The sequence below is a fragment of the Bos indicus x Bos taurus genome, chromosome 3 (assembly GCF_003369695.1).
Source record: "Bos indicus x Bos taurus breed Angus x Brahman F1 hybrid chromosome 3, Bos_hybrid_MaternalHap_v2.0, whole genome shotgun sequence".
Lineage (NCBI taxonomy): Eukaryota > Metazoa > Chordata > Mammalia > Artiodactyla > Bovidae > Bos > Bos indicus x Bos taurus.
Genome location: NC_040078.1, coordinates 79,920,814 through 79,932,845, shown reverse-complemented (window position 1 = coordinate 79,932,845; position 12,032 = coordinate 79,920,814). Strand labels below are relative to the sequence as shown.

At 37.9% G+C, this 12,032-nt stretch overlaps 1 protein-coding gene across 5 annotated transcripts in view; it reads left to right on the top strand.

The window, feature by feature from the left end:
• The window catches only part of LEPR (leptin receptor), a 94,070-nt gene that overhangs the window by 36,250 nt on the left and 45,788 nt on the right, over positions 1-12,032 (top strand). For all 5 annotated transcript variants that reach the window (XM_027537000.1, XM_027537001.1, XM_027537004.1 and 2 more), the window contains one exon: positions 11,549-11,757. In XM_027537000.1, coding sequence (XP_027392801.1) covers positions 11,549-11,757 — 209 coding nt within the window. The remainder of the gene's footprint in view (positions 1-11,548; positions 11,758-12,032) is intronic.

Here is a 12,032-nt window from a genome sequence, read left to right as displayed (position 1 = left end):
GAAGATATTAAGAAGAGGTGTCAAGAATACACAGAAGAACTATACAAAAAAGATCTTCATGACCCAGATAACCATGATGGTGTGATCACTCACCTCGAGCCAGACATCCTGGAATGTGAAGTCAAATGGGCCTTAGGAAGAATCACTATACACAAAGCTAGTGGAGGTGATGAAATTCCAGTTGAGCAATTTCAAATCCTAAAAGATGATGCTGTGAAAGTGATGCACTTAATATGTCAGCCAATTTGGAAAACTCAGCAGTGGCCACAGGACTGGAAAAGGTCAGTTTTCATTCCAATCCCAAAGAAGGGCAATGCCAAAGAATGTTTAAACTATCGCACAATTGCACTCATCTCACATGCTAGCAAAGTAATGCTCAAAATTCTCCAAGTCATGCTTCAACAATATGTGAACCATGAACTTCCAGATGTTCAAGCTGGACTTAGAAAAGGCAGAGGAACCAGAGATCAAATTGCCAATATCTGTTGGATCATTGAAAAAGCAAGTGAGTTCCAGAAAAATATCTACTTCTGCTTCATTGATCACACTAAAGTCTTTGTGTAGATCACAGCAAACTGGCAAATTCTTCAAAAGATGGGAATACCAGACCACCTTACCTGCCTCCTGAGAAATCTGTATGCAGGTCAAGAAATAACAGTTAGACCCAGACATGGAACAACAGACTGGTTCCAAATTTGGAAAGGAGTATGTCAAGGCTGTATATTGTCACCCTGTTTATTTACCTCATATGCAGAGTACATCATGAGAAATGCCAGGCTGGATGAAGCACAAGCTGGAATCAAGATTGCTAGGAGAAATATCAATAACCCCAGATACACAAATGACACCACCCTTATGACAGAAAGTGAAGAAGAACCAAAGAACCTCTTGATGAAAGTGAAAGAAGAGAGTGAAAAAGTTGGTTTAAATCTCAACATTCAAAAAGCCAAGGTCATGGCATCTGGTTGCATCACTTCACAGCAAATTGATGGGGAAGCAATGGCTGCTGCTAAGCTGCTAAGTCACTTCAGTCGTGTCCGACTCTGTGCGAACCCATAGATGGCCTCCCAGCAAGCTCCCCTGTCCCTGGGATTCTCCAGGCAAGAACACTGGAGTGGGTTGCCATCTCCTTCTCCAATGCCTGAAAGTGAAAAGGGAAAGTGAAGTCACTCAGTCGTGTCCAACTCTTATCAAACTCAAGGACTGCAGCCTACCAGGCTCCTCCATCCATGGGATTTTCCAGGCAAGAGTACTGGAGTGGGGTGCCATTGCCTTCTCCGGGGAAGCAATGGAAACAGTGACAAACTTTATTTTCTTAGGCTCCAAAATCACTGCAGATGGTAACTGTGGCCATGAAATTAAAAGATGCTTTTTCCTTGGAAGAAAAGCTATGACCAACCTAGACAGCATATTAAAAAGAGACATTACTTTGCTGACAAAGGTCTGTCTAGTCAAAGCTATGGTTTTTCCAGTAGTCATGTACGGATGTGAGATCTGGACCATAAAGAAAGCTGAGTGCTGAAGAACTGATGCTCTTGAACTGTGATGTTGGAGGAGACTCTTGAGAGTCCCTTGGACTGCAAGGAAATCCAACCAGTCAATCCTAAAGGAAATGAATCCTGAATATTCATTGGAAGGAGAGATGTTGAAGCTGAAACTCCAATACTTTGGCTACCTGATGTGAAGAACTGACTCACTGGAAAAGACCCTGATGCTGGGAAAGATTGAAGGCAGGAGGAGAAAGGGATGACAGAGGTTGAGATGGTTGGATGGCATCACTGACTCGATGGACATGAGTTAGAGCAAGTTCAAGGGAGTTGGTGATGGACAGGGAAGGATGGCATGATGCAGTCCGTAGGGTTTGCAAAGAGTGGGACATGACTGAGCTACTGAACTGTTGAATACCAGCAGAAACCCCATAATATCCACACTTTAAAATGGGTCCAGCCAGCCTGGATGAGAAGCCAATTTGGGGGAGAATTGATACATGTCTTTGTATGACTGAGTCCCTTCACTATTCATCTGAAACTATCACAACATTATTAATAGTCTATCCCCCAATACCCAAAATAAAAAGTTTAAAATAAGTGTGGCCAGATTAGCCCTAGCGTCAAGGCTGATCTACACTTCCCCCTAAAGAGCTTAAAATGTTCACACTTAAGTCACCCAAATAACCAATTGCCAGAACAAAATTCAACATTCTCTAAGAAAAAACAGCATGATCCAATACTCAAAAATGTAATATTCACCATGTCTGGCATCCTGTGAAAAATTCTGCATATATGAAGGACAGGAAAAAGTAAACCATAACCCAGAGAAAAATAAAAAAATAGACAATAGATGCAGACTCAGAAATGGCTGAGATGATAGAACCAGCAGATGATTAGTATTAATATCCTCCATGTACTCAAGGATATAAAGAAAATATGAATATAATAAGAGAAATTGACAGTATAAAAAAGAACCAGCTAAAATTTTGAGAGAAGAAAGATGTGTTATTTGTAAAGTAAACAAGTGTGCTCAGTGTTAATTGAGAAATTTTAGACATCAGATCAGATCAGTCGCTCAGTCATGTCCGACTCTTTGCGACCCCATGAATCGCAGTACGCCAGGCCTCCCTGTCCATCACCAACTCCCGGAGTTCACTCAGACTCACGTCCATCGAGTCAGTGATGCCATCCAGCCATCTCATCCTCTGTCATCCCCTTCTCCGCCTGCCCCCAATCCCTCCCAGCATCAGGGTCTTTTCCAATGAGTCAACTCTTCACATGAGGTGGGCAAAGTACTGGAGTTTCAGCTTTAGCATCAGTCCTTTCAAAAAAATACCAGGGCTGATCTCCATCAGAATGAACTGGTTGGATCTCCTTGCAGTCCAAGGGACTCTCAAGAGTCTTCTCCAACACCACAGTTCAAAAGCATCAATTCTTTGGCGCTCAGCCTTCTTCACAGTCCAACTCTCACATCCATACATGACCACAGGAAAAGCCATAGCCTTGATTAGACGAATGTTTGTTGGCAAAGTAATGTCTCTGCTTTTGAACATGCTATCTAGGTTGGTCATAACTTGCCTTCCAAGGAGTAAGCGTCTTTTAATTTCATGGCTGCAGTCACCATCTGTAGTGATTTTGGAGCCCAGAAAAATAAAGTCTGACACTGTTTCCACTGTTTCCCCATCTATTTCCTGTGAAGTGGTGGGACCAGATGCCATGATCTTCATTTTCTGAATGTTGAGCTTTAATCCAACTTTTTCACTCTCCACTTTCACTTTCATCAAGAGGCTTTTGAGTTCCTCTTCATTTTCTGCCATAAGGGTGGTGTCATCTGCATATCTGAGATTATTGATATTTCTCCCGGCAATCTTGATTCCAGCTTGTGTTTCTTCCAGTGCAGCGTTTCTCATGATGTACTCTGCATAGAAGTTAAATAAACAGGGTGACAATATACAGCCTTGATGAACTCCTTTTCCTATTTGGAACCAGTCTGTTGTTCTATGTCCAGTTCTAACTGTTGCTTCCTGACCTGCATACAAATTTCTCAAGAGGCAGATCAGGTGGTCTGGTATTCCCATCTCTTGAAGAATTTTCCACAGTTTATTGTGATCCACACAGTCAAAGGCTTTGGCATAGTCAATAAAGCAGAAATAGATGTTTTTCTGGAACTCTCTTGTTTTTCTATGATCCAGCGGATGTTGGCAATTTGATCTCTGGTTCCTCTGCCTTTTCTAAAACCAGCTTGAACATCAGGAAGTTCACGGTTCACGTATTGCTGAAGCCTGGCTTGGAGAATTTTGAGCATTACTTTACTAGTGTGTGCGATGAGTGCAATTGTGCGGTAGTTTGAGCCTTCTTTGGCATTGCCTTTCTTTGGGCATAGTGTTTCTTTACACATAGTGTTATTTAATCAAGAAGCTGTATGCAAGCCACAATGCTAGGCTCTGTTAGAAGTACTTTCCATTCTTTTGCTCTTACCTTTTTTTCTTTCCTTCCCCTTCTCCTTTTCCTTCCTTCTTTCCCATCAAGATGGACTCACAGATTATTATTTTATTTGATGAGCTATACAAATTATTATTTTATTTTATGAGCTATTCAGTTACTATTATTATTTATTTTTTTGATCATACTGTCCAACATTTGCCGAGTTGGGGCTTATTTAAACTGGCTTCTGTGTCCTTTTGATGTTTTCCATCTATCTTTTTTTTTTTTTTTAAATAGGACTCCTTACTTTCTAACACTACAAGAAATTTCAGGTTGATTTTATGCTTTTCCTGCTCTGACACTGGAATCGGCCATTTCTCCAAGGAGCCCTGATTCCATTTTGTTGGAGAATGATGTTCACAAAGTGGTGTCTGGGGGCTAAATGCTCACTGTTCCTTGAGTGGCATTGTTTCTAGGCCCCCTTAGTTACAGAGTTTGTTATATGTATGCATACACACAGTACACACACAATGTGCATAATACACATAATACTCAGAAATCTATATTTTTGTATCTCTCTGTATATACATAACAAAAAAGCGTGAGTTCATACTAGTATCTCTTGTTCTAGTTCAAAACTGCAGGATCTATTCTAGCAGTGCTTTTCTTTTCTTGTAACAATAGTGACTTCAGTCATGAAATTAAAGACACTTGCTCCTTGGAAGGAAAGCCATGACAAACCTAAACAGCATATTAAAAGACAAAGACATCACTTTGCCAACAAAGGTCCAGATAGTCAAAGCTATGATTTTTCCAGTAATCATGGATGGATGTGAGAGTTGGACCATAAACAAGGCTGAGTGCTGAAGAATTGATGCCTTTGAATTGTGTTGCTGGAGAAGCTCTTGAGAGTCCCTTGGACAGCAAGGAGGTCAAACCAGTCAATCCTAAAGGAAATCAACCCTGAATACTCACTGGAAGGACTGATGCTGAAACTGAAGCTCCAATACTTTGGCCATCTGATGTGAAGAGCCAACTCATTGGAAAATACTCTTAGGCTGGAAAAGATTGAGGGCAGGCAGAGAAGGTGGGCAACAGAAGATGGGATGGTTAGATGGCATCACCAACTTAATGGACATGAGCTTAAACAAACTCCAGGAGATAGTGAAGGACAGAGGAGCCTGGTGTGCTGCAGTCCATGGGGTCACAAAGAGTTGGACATAACTTAGTGACTGAGCAACAACAAACACCTTTTTCTAGAAGTGAGAAATCTTGCTTCCCTTTCCAACAACACGTTATCTAGTTGCTTAGTCCTAAAATACACACAAGTAATTTTGGAATAGCTAAGCCATACTGCTGTAGAAAACAAAGAGTCCAGCGTACAGTGACTAGAGTGCAGTGTCTGTGTTGACTCACCTTGCCTTTGCTAATGCTGAAGGTTGCATGATCGAGATTCTGTGCAGTTAACTAGGGTATCCCCTCCCCTTCCACTTCACGTGGTTATGTTGTTAACTTGACATATATTTAGGTCCCTTTGCTTTTGTTTGTATTCCTTTTTTATTTCTTTTTTCTTTTTTTCTTCCTTCATCTCCTTCTTGTTGATTTTCCATTTGTTTGGTAATATCGTACAACTGACAAGTGCTTTGTGTTATACAGAATGCTTCTTAAATTTGTCTCCTTGATGAAATTTGTCAGCTTCTCACCTGGACCTAATTCATGAGGTCTGGGCTGGGTTTGCATTTCTATCAAGTTCCAGATGATGCTAATCTTATTGGCTTGGGAACCATACTATGAGAACCTCTGGTCTATGACACTTACTAAAAACAGATTCCTTGGCCCCAGATATACTGAATTCCATGGAGCGTCCAGGAATGTAGTTTTAAAAGGTGCCAGGTGATTTTTATGATGAAACTAGTCTGGGATGCTAACCTATTTTTTGAAATTCCTTTTGATGGGTAAAGTAGACTTTTGGGAGTAACATTTGTATAGGTTACCAGTCTGAGATTTAAAATGTGACTTGATTAAATTATTCACAAAACTAATGCTAAATTTTCCAGTTATTTAATGGTTCACAAACTATGTTTTGCTCTCAGTTTATGTCACAGTAAAGAACACTCATTTGGTGTTACTCCTATAATAATTTAGTGTAGATCTCTCTTAGAGAAGTTTTAAAATATTGATAGAAAATTTTTGGGGGAAATAAGTAACATGACCAAAGGTCAGAGGATAGAATGTGCTTTCTATAAACCACTGTGACTAAAAGATGAAATTTCAGTACTAATTATATACCTAGCTTCTGAGTAGAAATATTGCCTGAATTGTGAAATTTGCAAAGAAACCAAATTTAAAATTATTTGACAACTTTTTTTTTATTATTTTCGCTTGCAAGTATCAGTTCAGTTCAGTTGCTCAGTCGTGTCCAACTCTTTGCAACCCCATGAATCGCAGCACACCAGGCCTCCCTGTCCATCACCAACTCCCGGAGTTCACTCAGACTCACGTCCATCGAGTCAGTGATGCCATCCAGCCATCTCATCCTCTGTCGTCCCCTTCTCCTCCTGCCCCTAATCCCTCCCAGCAACAGAGTCGTTTCCAATGAGTCAACTCTTCGCATGAGGTGGCCAAAGTACTGGAGTTTCAGCTTTAGCATCAGTCCTTCCAAAGATCACCCAGGGCTGATCTCCTTCAGAATGGACTGGTTGGATCTCCTTGCAGTCCTCATATATAGAGGGATTAAATAAATAGTGGTACTAAATTTATGTGTGTGAGTACTGGCAAATGCATAAAATATTTTGCTGAATAAACATTTTTCAAGAATGTCAGAAATTCTTAAGTTTTGATTATTTTAAGCCAATGTATTGCTTTCTTATTTTAAAATTTTGATCACCATTTTGATTTACACTACTTTGAAATTTTGATAATTTACACTACTTTGATATTATCAAAATTTTGAAGTACCTTTTAAAACTCTGTTTTCTTCTTTGAAATAATTTTATTTATTTATTTATTTTATTTTTGGCTGTACTGGGTCTTTGCTGCTAAGTGTGGGCTTTCTCTAGTTGTGGTGAGTGGAGGCTTCTCTTGTTGTAGATCATGGGCTCCCGAGCATGAGGGCTTCAGTAGCTGTGGCACACAGGCTGAGTTGCCCCATGGGATGTAGAATCTTCCCAGATCAGGGATTGAACCCATGACCCGTACATTGGCAGGTGTATTCTTAACCACTGGACCACCAGGGAAGTCCCTGAAGTATCATTTGATGTATGTAAATACTTAAAACTTTAGAAAATCTTTTGGAAGATAAAAGAAGTTGTTATGCTTACTTTGACAAGTAACAAGGCTGTATAGTCCAGGTTTCGCACAAACTTGGAAAAACTGCTCTAATAAATGTGAGAAATATCTAGTGTTTTCCTCAAGGAAAAAATAATTCAAAATAATTCTATAATTTTCTAATTTTCTGAATTTTTGAAATATTAACAATTCAGATTATAATTATTCTTTGGTTGTGGCCATTAAAATCTTTGCTAATCCCTTAAGTAAAATGATAATGGTAACAGTGAACTTACCTTGTGATCATAAGGCATCTTGGATGTAATGAATTGAGTACTGAACATGGAAGCATGAGACTTGAGATGAATTCCAGTCCATGTTCTCCTTGAGCCTCAGTTTTTTACTTGTAAAATAGGTAATATTAGTTCCCTCATAAAGTGGTTTGACGGAGAAGGCAATGGCACCCCACTCCAGTACTCTTGCTTGGAAAATCCCATGGATGGAGGAGTCTGAGGAGCCTGGTGGGCTGCAGTCCATGGGGTCACTAAGAGTCGGACACGACTGAGCGACTTCACTTTCACTTTTCACTTTTCATGCATTGGAGAAGGAAATGGCAACCCGCTCCAGTGTTCTTGCCTGGAGAATCCCAGGGATGGGGGAGCCTGGTGGGCTGCTGTCTATGGGGTCAGACACAACTGAAGTGACTTAGCAGCAGCAGCAGCAGCAGCAAAGTGGTTTGAAAAATTGAAGTAGATAGTGATCCTCAAGATGTTTTGTGTGCATTATAGATATGCTAAATAGTGAAATTTGATGGTATATTTAATGTGGTTTCTATATTTTTGTGTCCTTTTTTCATCAAGTAGTCACCAGTTCAGTTCAGTCGCCCAAGTCAAGTCTGACTCTTTGTGACCCCATGGACTGCAGCACGCCAGGCTTTCCTGTCCATCACCAGCTCCTGAAATTTACTCAAACTAATGTCCATTGAGTCAGTGATGCCATTCAACCATCTCATTCTCTGCCATCCCCTTCTCCTCCCGCCTTCAATCTTTCCCAGCATCAGGGTCTTTTCAAATGAATCAGGTGGTCAAAGAATTGGAATTCAGCTTCAACATCAGTCCTTCCAATGAATATTCAGGACTGATTTCCTTTAGGATGGACTGTTGGATCTCCTTACAGTCCAAGGGATTCTCAAGAGTCTTCTCCAACACCACAGTTCAAAAGCATCAGTTCTTCAGTGCTCAGCTTTCTATATAGTCCAACTCTCACATCCATACATAACCACTGGAAGAACCATAGCCTTGACTAGACAGACCTTTGTTGGCAAACTAATGTCTCTGATTTTTAATATGATGTCTAGGTAGGTCAAAATTTTTTTCCAAGGAGTAAGCATCTTTTAACTTCATGGCTGCAATCACCATCTGCAGTGATTTTGGAGTCCCCCAAAATAAAGTCTATCACTGTTTCTACTGTTTCCCCATCTATTTCCCATGAAGTGATGGGACCAGATGCCATGATCTTCATTTTCTGAATGTTGAGTTTTAAGCCAACTTATTCACTCTCCTCTTTCACTTTCATCACGAGGCTCTTTAGTTCTTCTTCACTTTCTGCCATAAGGGTGGTATCATCTGCATATCTGAGGTTACTGATATTTCTCCTGACAATCTTGATTCCAGCTTGTGCCTCATCCAGCCCCGCATGTCTCATGATGTACTCTGCATATAAGTTAAATAAACAGGGTGACAATATACAGCCTTGATGTACTCCTTTCCCTATTTGGAACCAGTCTGTTGTTCCATGTCCAGTTCTAACTGTTGCTTCCTGACCTGCATACAGATTTCTCAAGAGACAGGTCAGGTGGTCTGGTATACTGGTAGTTAGCAGTAGGGAGTACGAAATGTTTTTGGCCTATAGCTGGGATAGAAAATCTTTTTTTTTAAAGGTGAAGATAATAAATATTTTAGGCTTTACTCTCCGTTCTCTCTGTATCACAACCTTGTGGTCATAGTTACTAATGAATGAATTAGTAAATGAATGAGCATGACTGTGTTTATGGACACTTAAATGTGAATTTTATATAATTTCCATGATTGTGGGATATTCTTCCTTCTTTTTTTAAACCAGTAGATAATGTAAGAAATGCTTCTTAGCTCATAGGCTGTACAAAAGCAATTGTATTTGGCTTGTGGGATACAGTTTCCTCACCCCTGAGTTTCATGATGGGATTATTTGTTGGAATGATTTGGGAAATTACTGTGTGGAGATTTTTACTAAAAACCCTATAAATTATGAAATACTATGATATATATTGTATAGTACATGTATTCTATAATACATAATCATTATATATCATCATTATAAATATATATTATGCATATTTTTGTGTATACTGAAATTATAAAGTAAATGAAAATGAGATTGATTAAATAGAACACAGCAGTGAAGTGGTAGAGAAACCAGAGAGTTAATCTCTTTAGGAATCAGCCCTATATAAATATCCACTGTATTTAGAAAAAAATGGCATTGGTGAGACCATCTAAAGTAAGAGTATAATTCTAACTTTTTATTTTACAAAAGAAAAAAATCACCAGAATTTCCTCTTAAAAATATTGGTGGGGAATATGTTTTCTGTTCAGTTCTTTTTTGCCTTAAAATTTGGAAGTTTTTCAGTCAAAACACAATACAAGCTGCAAGCATATTTCTGACATAAAATACTGCAATTTATTTAATTTGTTCCATACTCTTTTGATAAAAACTTTTAATATTTGAAAAACACATAAAAGTCATGGTGCGATATTTTTAAAAATCACATTTTATTGGAATTGTTTAAAGGTTTAGGTGAAGTTGAAAGTACTAAGTCATTCTACCTTCAATTCAAAATGGAATTTTATGAGTGTATAGCATTTTGAAATTTTCAAAAACACTTTTTTGGCACAGTATTTTTATTTTAAGGTAAATTTTGCATATAATAAAATGCACCTTAAATATAAGGTTGATGAATTTTGGGAAGTATGTTCACCTATGTAACCAATATCTTAATCAAATACATTGCATTTCTTTAATAATTAATGATGTTGAACACCTTTTCATATGTTTTTTGGCCATGTGTATGTTTTCATTGGAGAAATGTCTGTTTAGATCTTCTGCCCATTTTTTGATTGACCCTTTTGTTATCTTTTTATCTTTCATAGTATCTTTTGAAGAACAGAAGTTTTTAATATTGATAAAAATCAAATGATCAATTTGTAATTTTGTGACTCGTGCTTTTGTGTTGCATCTAAGAAATTATTATTTAAAACAAGGTCACAAATTTTTTTCCCAAAGTTTCTTCTGATTCATAGCTTTAAATTCTGCATTTAGATTAATGATCTATTTTGAATTAATATTTGAATTTTATGTGAGGTGTGGATTAAAGTTGAATTTTTGTGTGGAGGGGGGCGTATAGATATCCCACTGTTTCAGCACAATTTATTGAAAAGATTACTCTTTCTCCACAGAATTGCTTTTGCACCTTTGTAGAAAATTGATTGTCCATATAGGTGTTGGTTTCTTCTGTCCATTAATCTATTTTTTTTCTCTTTATGTTCGTACTCCTTTGGCTTGATTATTGTAGCTTATTGTGACTTCTTGTTTTATTATTTTAGTGGTGGCTTTAGGATTTAGAATATAGGTCTTTAACTTAATATAGCCGAACTGATGTTATACCTCCAACTGACATTTCACCACTACATGTATAGTGGAAGAAATTTATAGCTGTATATATACACGTCTCCCCTTTCCCCAAGTTTGGTATTAATGTCATACATTTTATTTCTACCTATGTTATAAACCCCACACTTTATGGTTATTATTTTTGTTTAATTAGTCAATAAATATTTATCCTTTAAGTTAAATTTCATTTCCTTGTGTGGAACCAGACTTCTATTTGCTATCATTTTCTTTTTGTCTGAAGGACTTCCTTCAGCATTTTTTTTTTCTAAAGGAAGTTTTTGCAACTTTGATTGATGATAAATTCTTTCCATTTTGGTGTGTCTGTAAAAAGCCTTTATTACATGTTTATTTTGACAGATATTTTTATTGAATATAGGATTTAAAAATCACGATTTTTCTTTCAGTACTTCACTGTTGCCTCATTGTCTTCTTGCTTATATTATTTCTAACTTGCTTTATTGATTCTAACTTACACTGATTGCTAACTTGCTTTAACCCTTATCTTTCTGTTTCTGCTATAATGTAGCTTTCCCCCCAGAAGCTCTATAAGCTGGGTGTGCAGAACAGTTTACCTCAGTTTGGATTTTGTGTCCTCCATTTTAAACATATCTAGTGCTTTCACATCTATGTTAATACGTAGCTCTTCTTTTCTCATATAGGCTTGACGTGTTAGAAGAGTCACCTCTGCTCCCCCAGAAAGACAGTTTTCAGGTTGTTCAGTGCAACTGCAGTGTTCATGAATGTTGTGAATGTCGTGTGCCTGTGCCAACAGCCAAGCTCAATAACACCCTTCTTATGTATTTGAAAATCACATCTGGTGGAGCAGTTTTTCACTCACCTCCAATGTCAGCTCAGCCCATTAATGTTGGTAAGTTGTGCCTAAGAAAGATAATATCTTTAAACATCAGTCATTCAAACAGGCTGAAAATTGTTTACAAGATGTTTCATTAGCTTATCTCACTTTGACTGACACTGTAATGATGATAAATGTAGTCCTAAGGGGTATTAAAAGCAGCTTCTAGAACGATTTAACAACAGTATAGATATTTCTACAATTGTAACAAATTCATTTTGAAAATAGTTTGATTTCTTTAAATCCTAGGTCAGTCTAATGGATATGTTTTGTTTATGACTTTTTCACAT